At 42.2% G+C, this 19,917-nt stretch overlaps 1 protein-coding gene across 3 annotated transcripts in view; it reads left to right on the top strand.

The window, feature by feature from the left end:
* FBF1 (Fas binding factor 1) overlaps window positions 1–19,917 on the top strand; it is a 506,392-nt gene that overhangs the window by 166,953 nt on the left and 319,522 nt on the right. For all 3 annotated transcript variants that reach the window (XM_069200193.1, XM_069200194.1, XM_069200195.1), the window contains exons 14-15: window positions 2,231–2,650; window positions 6,700–6,789. In XM_069200193.1, coding sequence (XP_069056294.1) covers window positions 2,231–2,650; window positions 6,700–6,789 — 510 coding nt within the window. The remainder of the gene's footprint in view (window positions 1–2,230; window positions 2,651–6,699; window positions 6,790–19,917) is intronic.

Genomic DNA, 19,917 nt, shown 5'->3' with positions numbered 1-19,917 from the left:
TCCCCTTAAGTCACTTCAAAACTGTTCTTTGCAGCTCCTCACTCTCAACATGATGTTCGTCGCCATAACTTCAGCACAGCGAGTGAGTGAACTTCAAGCTCTTTATGTTAACCTACTTCTTCCCAGACAAGCTGGTTCTGCGGACATGAGCCTCCTTCTTATGGAAATTGTGACACTGTTTCATGTCAGCCAAATCATCACCCTGTTGGTGTTCTGTGCTCCTCGCATCGATCATGCCAAAGAACACCAGCTGGACAATTGGCTGTGTGACCTTTCTGGCATGAAAAAAGGCAAGGCCGTACAAAAGCGATCCATCTCCTGCTGGATCATCCTTTGCATTAAGTTCTCCTGTGCGTTGACCAAGAAGCAGCGTCTGGAAGGGTTGCCTCCTCATTCCACCAGAGCCAAAGTTGCTGCCACTGTGTAAACACACGGAGTTCCTGTCCTGGACATGTGCCAGGCAGCTACGTGGATGACACGCCATATGGTCTCAAAGCAGTAGTGTTTCGACAGCCAAGTTCTCTGAGAGGTGCATTGTGCCCACTTGATCCTACAGGGCTTTATGGTTTGAGGCACATTCACAGAAACACCTCCTAATAGGTAATTATTTTGTATCTATTTAAAAGGTTAAGGATCTGCAGTTAGAACTTTCTATCAGAAGAACAAGTTACTTACCTTCGGTCACGCTCTTTCTGGTAGAGACTTATCTAACTACAAATTCCTCAACGACCTTCCCATCTTCTCTGTACTGTGATTCGGGCTCTCTCCATTAATAAAATGCTAAGTCTAGGAATCTGCACACTGGTCATAACCAATTTGCTCATGATTTTGGTTTTTCCTTTGATTTTTGATTGATTTACTTTGTAATATTTTCCATGGCTGCCAGTTGTGCCTGCAGGCTCCTCGCAATTTTAGAGCTCAAGAGTGAATCATCTGTGAATAAGAGGGCTGGTATTTTAAAGCTGTTTATTGTGGGGGTATCCTCTGAAGATATTCTTACTTCCTTGTAAAGGTTATTAATATACAAGGAGAACAGAAAGGGGACCAAGCAGACACCCTTACTTTACTCTGTTCCTAATGTGGATTATTTTTTTACTGATGAGCTCTTGCTTGCTCAGCCTGACTTTCGAGGTTGTATCAGTATATAAACGTTGTATTAAGGACTGAAGGGCTGTATCAATGGCCATTGTTGTTAACTTTCTCTAAAGGCGGTGCTTTACTACCAAATTAGAGGCTGATGTGAAATCTAAAACGGCTACATTTCCTTTAGACTGTGGGAGTTAATGTATTAAATAATTCAGTATACAGGAGTAATTTATCGTCTGCTGTTTGGCCTTCCAAGACGGATACTTGGAGAGAAGCCATGGCTGGTGTCTTCTTCCAATCTGTTAAATGTGGTGCAAGATCAGGAGACCATTTGACCCTCACTTGCCTTATGACATCCCAGGAGGATTTCATGTTTTTGAACTTCTGTTAGTTCACTTTGTCTGTTGTGTTTCAATTCGAGCATCGGGGGTTATGGTCGCACTCTTCCTGCCAATGAAGTTCACAGAACACGTTGCTCTACCAAGGTGAAGCGGCTTAATAGACAGCCCTGCCAGCATGCAGCAAAGGAGATTTTGGCAAGTAAAATGCAGCAATGCCATGAGGCAATTGCATCTACATACGCTAGATAGTTTGCCTTCTTTGTATTGCAGTACTGCAGTATTTATCAGCTATGAGATTTCTGTGACCAGATTGGCACTCTAGATGAGGAGTTGGTGCTAGGGCACTGAATTAGCGATGTCAGGGCTGTTTCCTGTTCACCATTTTATGGCCTCCTCACTAGGCCTTAGCTGCTACAAAGTTAATTTTTTAGATGGCACTAGTAGAAATGAGTGCAGGGTGCCTCTTCTATTCAGGTGGCAACATTATTGAAGCCAAAGGCTATACTGACCCTTGCTGGTAATATTTTTAAGATTGGCAAAGTGGCCAAGAAGTTGCAAAAAAAGAGCTACTGTCTCATGTCTTGTCTGTGTTACAATCTGCCTAACAAACCATTTTTAGTTGTGACATAGGTTTGCCTTCCAAAAGCCAGTTATGGTTACACTGCTACACTTGCTATTTGTACCTGTTGTCTCTCCTACATACATCTTAGTTTGCTTACCATTCCCTTTCATTTATTACTGCTGTGCTTTTGCTTTGTTCTCTCATCTTGTTTACTAATCTTTTTTTTTACTCTGTGTTACAGATTCTCATCTGAGGATATCAATGAAGTTAAACCGGATCAAAAGTCAAGGCCAACCACTCCAGCCACACCTAGCCCTGCACGAGGTGGCCGGAATGGGGGTGATTGGTTGGGATTGAAAGATGAGATTCCAGAATTTCCACTTAAAGAAGCCACTGCTTCATCTAAGGCTGTCCCCTCCAGTCCAGTCATAAAGCGTGTCTCAACAAGCCGCCCTCCATCCGGTGTCAAAGTAGCAGAGAATAAAATGAACAGGTCAGCTTTGTTGGAACCAGATGCTACTCCAGCAGAGGATGACAACTGGCTCAGCAATGCTTTGTCCAGGAAAAAAGCTTTGAAGCAGGAGAAGCTGGAAGAGAAGCAGTCTGAAACAGTGGTTCAAAGGGGGCAAGAAGAAAGGCCAGAGAGCTATCCTCGAGATAGGTGAGTACTTGTGATGATCGCATTGCAGGCAAGAACTAAGGTGCTTTGGCCAGACTGTGTGCCTATGTGCCTGATAATATTGAATTATTGAGTTGCTGCATGTCCAGACCGAGGCATTTAGTTTTAACAGTGTAGGGGTCACGCAGAGCCCTCTTAGTTTTAGCAGCTCCACGTTAACCTGCCTCAGTGGACTGTAGTCAAGCCTACAGGCAACTCTACAGCTATATCAGGCAAGCTAACCCCATAAAGTTGGAAAGATGGTCATGCTCAGCAGTGCCATATTAAGGATTTTTGGGGCCTATGGCATGATGCATTTTGGGTTCTGTTTGGAACACATTTGAATATATTACTAATTTCTGCTAATCCAAGCCCTCTTAAACCAGACAGTATTGTGTTATACATTAAAATATGGGGCATGCCAAAGGGCCAACAACTCAAAGTTGCCCGGCACCTGCATGACACATACTATTAGAGAAAGTTTTGAAAAAAACATTTATTTAGCTATTCCTTTTTTTGGGCTTGTGTTTAGATTATTTTTGCTTCTCATCAATTACCAACATTCTTTTATATGGTCTCCAGTGTTTAACTATAACCAGCCTGTTGTTCCTGTAGAATGGCACAGTTAAGGCCACTTTGTGGGTTAAGGTAACTTGGTAAATGCTTAGTGACCTAGTGCAAATTCTTAAAATAAGACACAAGCACATAACACTTCAAATGTACCTTAAATTGCTAGATATCTGTCTCCTTCACAGCTAACACTCTTACTCCCAATAAAGCTCTGATCTGAGGATTTTCACAATTTTATCATCTGTAATCTTATAATTTTCTCTTTAATTCTACCTCTGCATCTTATCCTGCTTATTGTCTTCCTGTATTTATGATTCTGTAGCTAAACAGGGAACTACAACCTTCCTGAGTAAGACAAATGGGAGTTGCTGGGATACAGGAGAAAGACAGAGAGGATGGTATACAGGGAGTGCAGAATTATTAGGCAAGTTGTATTTTTGAGGATTAATTTTATTATTGAACAACAACCATGTTCTCAATGAACCCAAAAAACTCATTAATATCAAAGCTAAATATTTTTGGAAGTAGTTTTTAGTTTGTTTTTAGTTTTAGCTATGTTAGGGGGATATCTGTGTGTGCAGGTGACTATTACTGTGTATAATTATTAGGCAACTTAACAAAAAAAAGTATATACCCATTTCAATTATTTATTATTACCAGTGAAACCAATATAACATCTCAACATTCACAAATATACATTTCTGACATTCAAAAACAAAACAAAAACAAATCAGTGACCAATATAGCCACCTTTCTTTGCAAGGACACTCAAAAGCCTGCCATCCATGGATTCTGTCAGTGTTTTGATCTGTTCACCATCAACATTGCGTGCAGCAGCAACCACAGCCTCCCAGACACTGTTCAGAGAGGTGTACTGTTTTCCCTCCTTGTAAATCTCACATTTGATGATGGACCACAGGTTCTCAATGGGGTTCAGATCAGGTGAACAAGGAGGCCATGTCATTAGATTTCCTTCTTTTATACCCTTTCTTGCCAGCCACGCTGTGGAGTACTTGGACGCGTGTGATGGAGCATTGTCCTGCATGAAAATCATGTTTTTCTTGAAGGATGCAGACTTCTTCCTGTACCACTGCTTGAAGAAGGTGTCTTCCAGGAACTGGCAGTAGGACTGGGAGTTGAGCTTGACTCCATCCTCAACCCGAAAAGGCCCCACAAGCTCATCTTTGATGATACCAGCCCAAACCAGTACTCCACCTCCACCTTGCTGGCGTCTGAGTCGGACTGGAGCTCTCTGCCCTTTACCAATCCAGCCACGGGCCCATCCATCTGGCCCATCAAGTCTCACTCTCATTTCATCAGTCCATAAAACCTTAGAAAAATCAGTCTTGAGATATTTCTTGGCCCAGTCTTGACGTTTCAGCTTGTGTGTCTTGTTCAGTGGTGGTCGTCTTTCAGCCTTTCTTACCTTGGCCATGTCTCTGAGTATTGCACACCTTGTGCTTTTGGGCACTCCAGTGATGTTGCAGCTCTGAAATATGGCCAAACTGGTGGCAAGTGGCATCGTGGCAGCTGCACGCTTGACTTTTCTCAGTTCATGGGCAGTTATTTTGCGCCTTGGTTTTTCCACACGCTTCTTGCGACCCTGTTGACTATTTTGAATGAAACGCTTGATTGTTCGATGATCACGCTTCAGAAGCTTTGCAATTTTAAGAGTGCTGCATCCCTCTGCAAGATATCTCACTATTTTTGACTTTTCTGAGCCTGTCAAGTCCTTCTTTTGACCCATTTTGCCAAAAGAAAGGAAGTTGCCTAATAATTATGCACACCTGATATAGGGTGTTGATGTCATTAGACCACACCCCTTCTCATTACAGAGATGCACATCACCTAATATGCTTAATTGGTAGTAGGCTTTCGAGCCTATACAGCTTGGAGTAAGACAACATGCATAAAGAGGATGATGTGGTCAAAATACTCATTTGCCTAATAATTCTGCACTCCCTGTAGTAAGAGACGTCAAATAGATGGAGAAGGGAGGTACAGCTAGAGCCGAGGTAGGGAGAGATATAAGGTAAAGAGAGAAAGGTGAAGTAGCAAGGAAGAAACATACAGAGATATAGAAATGGTAAATGATTGAGAACGAACAAGAGGTGGAGAGATGAGTAACGTTTTAGAGTAAGATAGAGAAAGCTAGGGATAGGAGGAAATGTAGGAAGAGGAAAAGGTGTGGCACACTGAGGGGCAAAGTAGAAAAAGAGGTAAGGTAGAGAGAGAGATGAGTTATTGAAAGGTAGAGACAAAGAGGTTGAAGTGAAGTGGTGAAAGAGATACAGGAGATGAGGATAGAGAGAGGGGAAAATGAGAAGAGGTATAGAAAGACAGGTCACGGAAAAGATGAGAAAAGAGAGTGGTCAGTAAAAAAAAACATGAGGTGCTGGAAAAAAGTGTAGAGAGATGTGAGGTGGAGAAAGAGGTTTGTTTGAAACAGGTGTAGAGGAAGAGATGGTTATGTAGGGTTTGGGCATTGTGAGGGAAAGAGATGTATAAAGAGAGTTAGAAATAGAGGTGAAATGGGGTAAGTGGAAATACAGAAGGAGGTGCAGAGAAAGATTAGCGAGAGGACGTAACAATAGAAAGGGACCTAGGTAGAAAGAGAGGTGTCAAGAAATGAGTAAATACAAGAGGTGAAATATAGTAGTGAGCAGCGATAGAAAGAGAAGGAAGAGGTGAATAGTTGTGGCAATGAGCAGATGGTGAGATAAATAAAGAAGTGGAGTAGAGAATAAGAGTTAACCTAGTAAAATACCTATGGAGGATGAACCTCACCATGTGGGTAGCAGAACGTTTCAGAGAGAGCAATTCAGGGTGTACAGCACTTTACATAGAATATTAAAGGTAACCAGAACACTGTCACACTTAGGAACCAAGGAAAGATAAAATGGTGGATGAATAGTCCAGAGAGAGGACAGTAGTTGGAGGCATCTGTGATTTTGATTGTGTTGACAACGGATGTGAACAGGTAGGGTTTGTAGACTTTATAGAAGGTTATCAAAATATTTTCTCATGTGGAATTATTGCAGTTTAGGCCTTTGTATAGTATTAGTATTAGGGGGCTTTCTCTTCATAAGTCTCTCAAGAAGGCTGAAGGAGTTGTAGTTTCCTCCTCAGTGACATACCTTTTATATATAGAATAGAATGCAGTTGTAATTCTATGCCTAGTAGGCCTGTAATATGAATGCAGAATAAAATATCTGATGTATGCAGAATGAAAGCGTAACAGTTTGTTACAGCCTCTAAAATGTACATACTTCATGCAAGCAGTGCTGATTTCTACACAAACGGGCACAGATTTTATACAATAATAGACAGCGAGGTACTGTTAAAATTGGAATGCAAGTTTTCACTGCTTATTCCTTGTTTATTGTTTAGTTACTCACCAACAATTCTGTCTGTACCTGACTTTTCTGTGCCTCGCCCAACAAATAGCTGACTAATCAAATGTTGTTTTCTATTGTTTGCAGTAAACCTTCAACTGCTCCACGTACACACCAGGAAGCCTCCAGTATGGCAGCAGTGGATGCGGACGAGCTTGTCAAGGCAGAAGCGTTTAGGTAGATATTTTATGGCCTACTTCATGCCAGACCTTATTGTCCGTTAGACCTCCTGACACGTGCTGACACATAGGCACTTAGGATGACAGGTGACTTTGGTAGATATGCCGAGTGAGAACCTTGAGTGACACCGGATTTTGAGGGCAGATTCAGACACAAATATGGGTGCAGATATGCTAAGGTCAGGTCTCGTAACGGCTGATGTATAAAGCTGGACAGGGGGTATTGGGATTGCATAGTCTTGCTTTTGGGATTGCATAGTCTTGCTTTTGACTGGTAGTGTGCACAGGCAGTAGAAAAACATGCAGACAGATAGGCAGACTTTCACAGGTAGTGCACTTAGGTTGTAGGAGTGGGTGCTCTGGGAGGCAACATATTGGCCTAAACAGGTAGGCCACATAAGTTGCTGGGTCACCCAGAGATGGACAGCTCAGTTGAACAGTTCAATCATACCAATTGTTCAGTGACCTGCCTGTGGATATGCTTATTTGGACACCCATCAGTCAGGTGTGTTGGTTTCCTAACAGCAAATAAGCAAATGTGCTCCTTTTGACAGTAGTGCACAGAGTCTATTGACTTAGGAACTTATATGGTCAACTGACCAGCTAAACTATGGATAATGTTGAATGGCTAATTCACTGACGTCCTCTCGTAGACTGATAGTGCATAGGCGTTTTGGGTGCTTCTGTGGCCAATTAGGCTGGGGGTGTTGGATAGCTTGCTCACTTGAAGTACTGATGCTGGATAGCTTGGGAGTAGATTAGACTGATAGTGTTAGTTGGCCTGGGGACAGATATGCACAGTTAGTTAAGAGAGCATACTATTGTGTATGTTCTGTGAAACATTTGGGGGTAGAGGTACTATTTTGGTGGTTTTCCATGCATGGAGTTAGAATCCTGCTGCTGCTTGAGAGCTCAGAACTTGGTATGCTCTTTTGGGTTGTTAGCATTTTGAAGACAAGGGAGCATATATGTGCCCCAGGATTTCACCTCCTTGCTCTCCTAAAACATCACTTATAGATAGCTTGAATAGATGCCTTCATTGTGACTGACATTTCACTACCAACCCTCATTGGATAGCTCTATCTATGACCCCGGCCGATAGGTCACTTAACTTTTGTCTCTTTTCTCTGAACTGCCGCTCTCTGGCTAAACATTCTCTTAAAATCTCTTATTGTGTTAATGAATATAATCTCAATGTTCTGTTTCTCATTGACACTTTGCTCAGTGAGGCATCCTTTCAATATAGCTCTGGCAGTCGCAGAACATTATAAAATCATAAGGCAAGATCGCAGCAGAGGATGAAGTGGTGAAATCTCCATTATTTTTAAATTTAGTCTTATTTGTTTCACTGAACCCTTATATGCTACTGATCGCAAAGTTTCAATATTTTCTCTTTAATTCATTGAGAAATTTACTATGTCAGGTGCCTTATTATACCCCTCCCACTCCCTCTGTCTCTGTGTCTGCTAGTCGCTGGAGTTTAGTGATAGTAGAGACCATGGTTTCTTTTGTCATTAATTTTTGCAAATTTTACTATTTTAGGTGATCTTAATATTTATTTTGATTAGTCCAATAATGGTCTGGCCACTGCTTTGTCTGAGACACTCCGTATATTAGGCTTGTTTCTTTTATTTTGTTTTCCAACCCATCTTGCAGGACATATCCTCAATCAGGGTTTTTCCAATGTGTCTTTTCTGTCTGAGGCTAGTCCAGTACCTTTACAGTGGATGGACCATTTTGCAGTCCCTATATCACTTCATATTCAAGGGATAATGCAGCGTGCACCTATCCGGAATAAGAATTACAGACCATGAGCAAAATTGAATTTAGTTCCCATTTGCAAGAGAAAGACTGTACTGTTGTGGCCATCCTAGAAAATGATTCTGTTGTTATCGACTCTTCGATTCATGACTCACTTGATAGTATCTTGCCATGTAAGGTAGAAGCTAATAAAATCCGTTGTGCACCTGCTCCTTGGCTTAATGATTCACCATTACTACTTAAGAGAAAATTTAAGCAGTTATTAACGAGCTTGCCGTAAGACCTATGGGGGTTAGGCTAAATCTGTACTCAAGGTAGTACCTAAGGAATACTCTAAATCTTGTCGCAGATCATGGGCAGAGTACTAAAATAAAAACTCTAGTGCTCGCAATTCATCTGAGGAACTTTTTGGAATTGTTAAATCTCTGCTAGATCCTGTGCAAGCATCCTCACTTTTATCTTTCTTTTAATCTAACAACGAGGATATTACCAATTTGTTCTAAAATAAGATAACTGACATGTATTCCTCCTTGAAGAGCTCCCTCTACCTGGAATCACACAATTGTTGTTCCTGTACTTAAAAGCCTATTCTGCCAAAATATGGGCCACCTTTCACCCAATTTCGCTCCTGCTGATCTGTGCTAATATCATGGAAAAGTATGTTAACAGACAGTTTTCTATCCACTTGAAGAACTATGGCCTGCTCTGGCTTTAGTATAGAGACTGCACTTCTTGGAGCAGTAGAGCATTTTAGAAAACAACTGGACTCTGGGGGCACTACTGCTCTCATTCTCCTTTATAGTAGTGCAGCCCTTGACATGGTATCCCATCCTGTTCTGTGTTAGAGATAGACAGATATTATCACCCAGGATTCTGCCCTTTCTTGGTTTTGCTTAGTCCTCCAGGATAACACTTTTCCGGTCTTTTCCAGCCCCTATGAGTACTCAACATTTCAAAGAAGAGAAACCACGGCACATCCCGGAAAGTTGAAAAGTTCCAATTTATTCCTTGTAATGTCCTTAAATGAACCAATGGCATCTGGCCCAATCTGACATCTTAGGACCAGAATCAAATGGTGACAACAGAATTCATTTTCACATGGATAACAGCCGACACGTGTTTCGTCTGGGTAGACTTTATCAAGGCTGTGGACATATACAAAAATAACATATCAAACACTGGTGATATTTGTAATTGGGAGAAATGTATTTGTTACCAAAGACAAAGATTCCTGAATTGAGAAAAAGGAAGCCCGATTTTATACCACGAAAAAGTGACAAACCGTAAAAGATGACGTTAGACATATCGCTATTCAATTAAAATGTGTACCACCAAAGAGTGTCAGAAAAACTAAGTGATCTAAAGTAAACCTATCAGAGAAAAAGGAAAAGAGTAAAACGAGTTAGAGGGAAAAACAAGAAAAGAGGAAAGAAAAGGCAAAAGCAACCGTAGTGCTTATGTGATGCAAAAAAATATAAAGAAAGAACCGTGTGTCAGAGTGAGCGTGTGTCGAAGATGTTGATTTGCCAAGAAAAAGACATGCACAGTCAGAGGCATATGTGTTATAGACAAAAAGAAGAGAAATATAGTGGATTGGATGACCAAGTAATGAAGAGAAGAACATACCTATAGTTAAGATTTTCACTCGATGTTCCAAAATTCCAAAAAAAGGTTACTGTTTTGTAAGTTGATATAGCAATTGAGGAAGAATATGAATGAGGACCATGGTAAGCCTGTGTAATGAGAACAAAAAAGGCGAATGTTGAAAAAGGCAGTCTATAGCAACCATGGTGACCCCCTAAAAGGTAGCTTTTTTATACTAGTTAATCTCATATGTCAGCCAAAGTATAATTAGAGAAAAGAAGCCGCTTATTTGTGGAAAAATTTGTCTGAAAAACATGAGCTGGTAAGGAAATTGTTTTTGAGTTTACTATTATAAATGGACCAGAATAGTGACCATGACGAGTTAAATTAATGGATGAAAATACTGAATAAAACATATTGTAGAGGGGCTCATCTGATTAATCCATAATGCGGCAAAGTTAAGATAAGTGAAATAACTATGATACTTGTGGGAGCGTAGCGTGTAAGAATAACAATTCCATATATTTAGAGTTATGTAAACCGTTACGGCAGTTTCAGGCAATAATAAAAAGCCCGCGTATCCCCGTGGCGATGCATTGCTCACCCACCGTGCTGCTAGCAGGAGAAACATACCTCCAATCCCTCACGCGTTTCTCACTAGTTCTGTTGACGGCGTCGCATATGGTAATTACGCGCCGATGGCAAGTTCCCTCAATTTAAAACCAAATAGAACGTGGAAAGAGAAAAAGGACTACCTAAATGAAGCAGTGTGAAATTGAATTGGAACAAAGGGCGCCATATTGGAATATCGATAAATCCGGAAAAGAGAAAAGAGGAGTATGCATGACACCAGATGTCAGAGAGAAAAGGAATATCAAGAGTGACTTGAAAGTTATAGAATCATAGAAAATAAAATATCTGTATACATTGAAAAACACGAAATACACATCTGGCAAAATATAGCAATTGAATTAACCATAGGAGAAAATGTTCGTAATTATACAAAAGCCAGCGTACAATGAAATTGACAAATGATATTGAATACTAGATAGTGCAGCCATGGAGAAACACATAACCAAAGGACATCACTTAAAACCCAAGACATTTTAGACTGATAAGGGACAATAGTGTGTTAGTGCATATACCAAACATTCAAAATTACATGAGTGCTGTCGACACAAAAGTGACGAGTTGCTAGAAAGGCAAAAATAGAAGTACAGGATATGCTACAGAAAGACATGTAAATCCTTGTCTGAATTTAAGCCCTCCTCTACTGCTCGTAGTTTTATAATCCATCTACTCTCTAATTGCCTTAGCCGAAGAGTTCTATTACCGCCCCTAGGACAGCTACCCAGGGTGGCGATTCCATATGTGTGTACATCAAGCCTTTCTTGTAATGGGTGTTCCTTGTTAAAATGAACTGCAAAAGGGTAATCAGTGTTGTTGTTCCTGATTGCCCTGATGTGCTCCTGTAATCTTTTCTTGAATGGTCTGATGGTACTCCCAATGTATATCTTCTTACAGGTGCAGATAATACAGTATACAATGTATTTAGTATTACAGTTCATGAACTGTTTAATAGTGTGTGAGTGACATCTGTGTTAAGCATAAACATTTTGGTTTTATCCTGTACATAATCACACACATTACAATGTCCGCATTTATAGAAACCCAGGGGTGGTGAGGGAAACCAATAGCCTTTTATGATAGTGGGCAGAAAACTATGGCATAGTTGGTCCCTCAAGGTGCGTCCCCTACGGTAAATCATGTCTGGTTGTTTCCGGAGACCCTTCTTAAGGGTCTCATCAGATGTTAAAATATTCCAATGTTTTCTTAGAATTTTGAAAATGTCGGCACTAGCGCAGCTATAGGTAGTTATGAAAGATGGTGGCTTTCTAGTGCCGACCTGTCTGGGTGGTTTTTTGGAAAGTAACGTTGTTCTGTTCACCTTCAAAATTCGATCATCTGTGTCCCTGAGCAATTTGTTAGGATACCCGCGCTTGGCAAAACGGTGTTCCAAAATTTTCAGTTGTGTCCTGAATTCCTGGTCCTCCTGACAGTTACGTCTAACCCTAGTAGCCTCCCCATACGGGATGGCTCTGATTTGTGAGTATGGATGTGAACTACTGGCATGGAGGAGCGAGTAGAGGCCGTGGGTTTCCTATATAATTTTGAGAAAATATGAGTGTCTTTAATCTACAATGTTAGGTCCAGGAAATCCACACAGCTAGTACTGGAATGACTGGTGAAATGTATGTTGTAGCAGTTATTGTTTAGGTACTGAAGGAATGTGTCCAATGTGATGGAGTCACCTGACCAAAAAAGAAGAACATCATCAATATAGCGGCCCCAATAGATGATGTATTGCCTGAGTTCCAGCGGGCCTCTGCTCCATAAATGATGGTGTTCATAGTGTGCTATGTAAAGATTTGCAAAAGACGGTGAAAATTTAGCTCCCATGGCGACACCCTGTTTCTGTTTATACCAGGCTCCCTCATGTAAGAAGACATTGTTGTCCATCACAAGCTCAATTAAATCCATTAACATATAAGAGTGTTGTAAGAAACCGGCATCTCTCTTGTCCAAAAAATACTGTATGGCAATCATACCCTTGTCTTTAGGTATACAAGTGTATAGGGAGGTGACATCTAATGTTGCAAGGGTGTGGCCACTGGTCCATTCAAAGTCAGCAATGAGGCTAAGGAGATAGGCGGTATCCTTGATATATGAAGGTAAATTACACACGAAGGGTTGTAAGTGAAAGTCAATGTATTCAGAAAGTTTTTCTGTGGGAGAATTGATACCAGAGATGATGGGTCTGCCAGGAGGAAAGGCAGCCTGTTTGTGTACCTTTGGAAGAGTATAAATACATGGAAAACTGGGCGTAGGATTATATAGATACTTGTATTCTAGGTCCGTTAGAAGGCCTTTTTCTCTCCAGGAACAGAGCTTTGTCTCAATGGCCCTGGTCATCACACCAATAGGGTTGCCCTGTAGTTTACAATAGGCATATTGGTCTTCAAGTTGTCTATCAATTTCTCTGATGTAATCTAGTCGATTCATGATGACGATATTACCGCCTTTATCGGCCTCTTTCAATACTAAGTCTTCATTTAGTTGCAGGGTGTGTAGAGCCCTGTGCTCCTGTGAGCTCAAGTTGTGTGTAAGGGTTTTCCGTCCATGTGTATACTGATCTTCCAAATGATAAAGTTCCTTGGTTACTAGCTTTTGAAAAACGTCAATATTTAATCTGCCATGTAGTGTGCCTGAGGGCTCTTCATTGAGCCCTTCACTCTTTAACTTCTATATTCGGCCTCTGGCCGATCTAGTTGAGGGTTGTGGGTTTTCTCTTTTTATGTATGGTTTTGACACACTTAGTTCTGAAGATGGGGATGGGGCCACTAATTTCACCTCTGCCTTACGGAAATGGCAGGATGGATCAGACTTAATTTTCTTAAGCTGGATGGCGATAAGACTGGTGGTTGGTAATCAACACCAGCTGTGGGGCTCTCAGTGATGGCCCACTCATTGTGGATCTGTGCCCACTCCTTGTAAGGTGGTAAAGAACCTTGTCATATGACTTGATTTAAAGCTGTCTATGGACTTTCACATTTCTAAAACCACAGCCTACTGCTTCCTGTTACTTAAGTGTCCTCTTTTGGCACAAAAAAATATTGTTCAAGCTGCGATTATTTCCAGGATAGATTATGGCCATGTGCTCTACAGGATCGCTGAGGAGACTCAAATTGTACAAATGCGTCAGCACATCTGCTTTGTCATGTTTCTAGGCATTCCACTGTAGCCATTCTTCTTCTCTCTGTTCAGTGGTTGCCCATAGAGAAGTGCATTTATTTTAACACACTATGGGGGTCATTCTGACCCCGGCGGTCTAAGACCGCCGGGGCCAGGGTCGGCGGGAGCACCGCCGACAGGCCGGCGGTGCCCCGCAGGGCATTCTGACCGCGGCGGTTCGGCCGCGGTCAGAAGAGGCAAACCGGCGGTCTCCCGCCGGTTTACCGCTGCCCTTAGAATCCCCCATGGCGGCGCAGCTTGCTGCGCCGCCATGGGGGATTCTGACACCCCCTACCGCCATCCTGTTCCTGGCGGTTCGCCCGCCAGGAACAGGATGGCGGTAGGGGGTGCCGCGGGGCCCCTGGGGGCCCCTGCCGTGCCCATGCCAATGGCATGGGCACGGCAGGGGCCCCCGTAAGAGGGCCCCGAAAAGTATTTCAGTGTCTGCTAAGCAGACACTGAAATATGCGACGGGTGCAACTGCACCCGTCGCACCCCTGCAACTACGCCGGCTCAATTCTGAGCCGGCGTCCTCGTTGCAGGGGCATTTCCTCTGGGCCGGCGGGCGCTCTTTTGGAGAGCGCCCGCCGGCCCAGAGGAAATGTCTGAATGGCCGCCGCGGTCTTTTGACCGCGGTGCGGTCATTCAGCGGTGGTACCCTGGCGGACGGCCTCCGCCGTCCGCCAGGGTCAGAATGAGGCCCTATGTTTTTTGCACAAGCCCTGTATGTTGGTGGCCCCTGTACCTTAGGGCGTTTGTGCATTTTTATTCCCCTAAGCATAATCTTCTTTTGGGGAATCATTTTCTAGTTACCATACCTTGTTATAAACTTGCAAGGCAGGGCAGTGGGTCTTTTACTGTTCTTGGCCTTACTCTATGGAACTCCCTCCCTCTTCAAATTCGGACTTGCCTTACTTTTTTAGGAGTTTCGTAGATTGTTGAAAACGTGGCTTTTTTTTTTAGATTCCTGCTGTCTCCTCCTATACTTGTAGAGCTAAGTTGCTCTATTAGGGTAGTCATGCACTTTACAAACTCATTGATTGATGAATACCTGCTGGTGTGGATCTACACAGTGAGGTTGTTTTCGGTGATTTGGGCACTGGTAGTGCATCGACCTATTTGTGGGCTTTTTACTTGAAGTGCTTAAATTAAGTTATTCTGGATCTTTTCAAAGTACAGAAAAAAACTGGAGACCCTCCACAAATATGAGCTAGGAATATGGAGGGTTATTCATAAAGCATTGTGTACAAATTATGACTACCCTATTTGAAACCTGTAAAGTACTCCTAATATGGTGTACATTTTATAGTGAAATTATTTTACATCTGACATCATTGACACTGAAATATTTACACTTTCTAACAATTGAAGAACGTCATCATTTTAGGCATGGAAAGGTAAGACTCCCTGTACAAAAAAGTTAACTCAGTTTCTGATACGTGTAATTTAGTTTGATTGGTAGTGCACAGAGTCCACTGTGTGACACTGAATGCTTATATTCCAGTTTGAATTGCCTCTTATCAAATGCTTTTAGAGCACACGTGCACTGATATTCATGGAGATTGGATGGCCTTGTTGCTTTATTCTCAGTTGTACTGTAAATGATCTTGGTGAGCACCGAAGACACAACAACCTCCACCACTTTAGTAGCCTCGGGCCCTTTTGGCTTGTGTGCAGGATACATGAAACTTAGAGAGAACTCTCCTTTATAAAATCGAGAATGAAAAGTAACTAAAGACATTTTCTGTCTATTGCCCTAAACAAAATAAATCCTCACTAAACAGAACAGCTAAGCCACTAAATTGCCTAACAACTTTAGGACATGGATTCTGCAGCAGTCTCTGCAAAGAAGCATCGTCCCTTAATGAAGTGTAGTGACAGTCAGTCGCTTAATTTTTCTCTCACTGGAACGAAGATCTATAAATTAGGAGCTTTTCCCTTTAACAACTGCAACAGCGTCAAGGTTGTCTAGATAGCCTTAGTGTTTGGGCTTTCTTGTCCTTGCTTTTTCATTTTTATGCAAGGAAATTCCTTGTCAGGCACATAAGTACCCCTTGGTTTAGCCTCCATGAAAGGATTCAGCAACAACAATATCCCTATAACAGAACCTTAATTGCTTTAACAGTAATGGACCCACAAGCGTCATGCAGTCCTTTTTAACAAAATGGCGTTCAGTATGTCTCACCTGTCACTGTCCAGTGGACCTTAGATATTGTTTGGAGGAACTTAAATCAGATGTGCTCCAAATACAGCCAGCAAGATCCAGAGGGATCACTCTTTGAATTATAGTTAACCTTTTTCAGAAGTAAATTTCTACAAACATGTTTAAACAATAAAGAGCTAGATATGCCTCTTTTTCTGATCAATACAACTACCTGTGGATTCCTCACCTAATGAATTCTCCCCAATGCGTAGCATTCAAGAGAATTCATTAGGAGAAGAATCCACAGGCAGCTAGTGTATCCACCGGAAAAAGCGTTGCCGAAGGTAAGTAACTTGCTCTTTACTGACACTCAATTCTACAAATAGCTACATTGCTCAAGGGGGTTAAAAAAAAACCAGTGTCATGTACAGACTAGCCAAGGTACAGTACAGCCAAATAGACATTCAAACAGTACAGCATTAGCAAGCCTATTGTGTTATCTAGTTACTCAAGATGAGCTACATACTGTATTTGCCTCCTTAACAGTCAGTTGCTGTATCAACTATATGTGAAGTAAGAACAATAGCCACTCCAGATATCCTTTGGTCTTTCAGCCGTGCACACCAGGTCCAGAATTGCTGTTCTTATTCTTCAGACATACCTAAATCCCCACCGCATTTAACACAGTTGGTTGGGATCTGCATCCATCTGAGAGCAATACGGCCTTTAGTGAGTAGAAGTGCCAGCCTAGTGAACTGGGATTGTATAATTTGAAGTTTTGGAAATAGGCTTAGCAAAACGACTTCTTCCCAGTGTGATACCTATGATGCCTGCGATATCACCCAGGGGTAGAATATATTTACGGATGGGCAAGACTGAACCAATAGGAGGAAGCATTCCTCAGGACCTGGCTGCAGGCAGAGCTGTAGGGCGTTTTAATCTTACAAATGGTGAGATAGCGCCTCATTAGTAAGCAATATTGTATTGTTTGAAATCCTGCATTAATAGACATCCACTTAGGTGTGAGGATGTTCCACCATTGGGCCTCTGAAAATTCACACCCCAAGTCTAGTTCCTCCTTGAATTTCATTCATATTGGCAGCTGGGTTCAGGACTCCTGCATATTTTACAGATTTTAATTACTGCCTCTCATCATCAGCACACAATCACGTATCAGTGTGAATTTCAAGTGGTGTCTTTTGTGGGTAGACTGCCATCGTTTGTGATGTTTCAGTGAGACTTGAACTTAGCTCTCAATTTCGTTGAGCCACTTCACATTTGTCTCTAGAGACTTAAAGTCAGTCTTTCTCATTGCCATAACATCAACTAGAGGTGTGAGTGAGTTGAGTGAGCTACTGTATACAGCTTTCATGTCTGGCAGGCTTTTGCCCTTCTGGCATCCTTTACTCCACCTCATCTCTCTAAGTTGAAAGAGAGACACTGGTGAAAGAAGCAGCCTCCAGAAGGCTTATGGGCTCATTCCACCTAGACCAAAGCTGCTACCACTGCGTCACTACGCAGAGTGACAGACCTGGACATTTGTCATGCAGCTACCCTGGTTTTGGTACACATGTTCACAAAGCACACCTTCCTTGACTGTCAGGTCCTTTGAGAGGGGCATATCGCCTGACTGGTCGTGCAGGACTTTTTAGTCTGAGACAGTTCACATAGCCCCTCCTTTGGAGATACTGCTATGGTATCTGTACAAAAAGTGAGGCATTTGCTGTTAGAAGTATCCATCAGATGAATAAGTTACTTCTGTTACAATTTTTCAGGGAGTGCTCTATCTAATTGCAGATTCCCCAACGCCCTCCCTTCTACCCATTCTTTGAACTGGACTCCTTTTCCATCTGAAAAGGTCCTGATCTAAAGATCTGTACACTGGTTATGCCATTCTGCTGATGGGCTCTGCACCTGAGGGCAGGGATAGCCTAAGAAAGTAACTGACATCAGTGTACAAGTGTGGTGCGTGTATATGGCTCTTCTCGTCACTTCCAGAGCGGAACACTGTCAGTATGGAGCCTCATATTGCTACCTACAGTAGTACTGCTTTAAAGTTTCTGGATCCAGTCTGACATCTGGGGAATATGTACAATGTGAGGACTCTGCAGTTAGATAGAGTATTCATCAGAAAGACAGTTACCAAAGTTAAGTAACTTTTTCACCATTTAGCTTTCGAGAGCATGGGTCAGAACACAAAAGACACATGGCAGCCAACTCCACCCCTAACACTACAAATCTGTATTTTATTGAGGAGTTACGTATACATTCATCCTCCAAGTGTTCTTCTGCATTTACATGGAGTTGTTGCTATTCCAGAGTAGGTGGTGCTCTCTCTGCAGTAGCCACATTAGCACCACTTGAGGCTGCTGAGACTCACTATGCACTCACCATACGCTGTAGGATGCCAATTGCTGATCGAGAGTAACAATCCCTGTATTTCTCTTTCCTTAAACTTTTTGCTGTTGCTTTCCATTAACACATAATAACAATGCCAACCTGTTGGTGCTATCACAGTTTTTTTTAATAGCAGCTCTGTCCACCCAACCCTCTCCCAGCTGGCAGCAGTCACACTCTAAATTCAACCAGACAACTAGAGAGGGGCAGGAGTTCTGCAAATGGAATATCTTTGAGATTGCCTCACCGCTCCATTCCCTGAGTTCCTGCTCAGCCAGCCCTTGGACAGCACATGGCAGGAACCAGCCCTGCTGCTGTAGTTTCCCCCCTGGCAGTCATATCAACATCCAGCAAGGATACCTGTTTTACACACAGTGCACACTCTTTTTGTTCCTCTGGTTAGAAAGCATCACTGCCCCTACACTGAAAAGATGGGCATGAGACACTTCTCACCACTCTTGTCATGTTATGGGCAGGCACTGCTGGGTCTCAGCCACTGAGACGGGCAGAGGTCTCCTCAGGCCAAAGGGGCAGCCCCACATAACTTAGCCACCATCAGGGTATTCATCTTGCTTGCACCCACAGCCTCGGTCGGCTTTACTCTTCCAGGCTGGAATTCTTGTTTCTTGTTCCATGTCCTCCCATATGATGCATGTCTGCCTAGACCAGGCTGTAAACCTAGGAAAATAGTCTCCCTCCACACAGCTGCTGCCAGCTCCACTGAGGTACTAGGGATTATGAAGGACACATTCCAGAACTGGGGAATATGGCATTTATTAGTGATTTGTATAGGGTTACTGTGGCTATTCAAAGGAGCTTTAACAGAGCACGTCCACCATCTAGCCCTACCTGCCCATTTCCCCATTTTCTCTTTTGTTGTCTGTTAGACATACGTAATGGGGAGAAAGATATCACTGTTAGACTACAAAGCTTGTGTTAACATTGTAATATGTTGAAGGACACAGGATTTTATTTTCTCTATAGTGAGTACACACTGCTTGAGGAAAACTGTCCTATAGAGGATGTTGTTGATACAATGTCAGATGGGCCTCTAGGGACTTTGTTTAATGGACACTTATACTTATGTATGCAGTCTGTTATGTGAGTGTTTGAGATCTACCAGGTTTGTCATAGCCATTACCAGATCCATCATAGGACAGTAAGTCATACGTTCTCCAATTCTATTTCATAATGATCCCAATCATGTTATGGCTACATTGCAAGTAAATGTTATGACGTTTTTAAATTGTATTTAACTTTCAATCAAATCAGAAAATGAAGCAGCTCTTATTCTAAACCTTACATTTTTCAACCTGATCTCTTTCGTGTTGGTGATACTTTGTTGCATAAACTCAAAAGCTGAGTCCATTTTGTGGACTAGAAGTGATTCATACGTTCTTCACTGATTTTTTTTTTTCTTCTTTTATAATCTATTAGCAACACTTATTA

This window comes from Pleurodeles waltl, chromosome 7 (genome assembly GCF_031143425.1).
Source record: "Pleurodeles waltl isolate 20211129_DDA chromosome 7, aPleWal1.hap1.20221129, whole genome shotgun sequence".
Classification (NCBI taxonomy): Eukaryota; Metazoa; Chordata; class Amphibia; order Caudata; family Salamandridae; genus Pleurodeles; species Pleurodeles waltl.
This window is presented reverse-complemented; position numbering and strand designations above follow the sequence as displayed.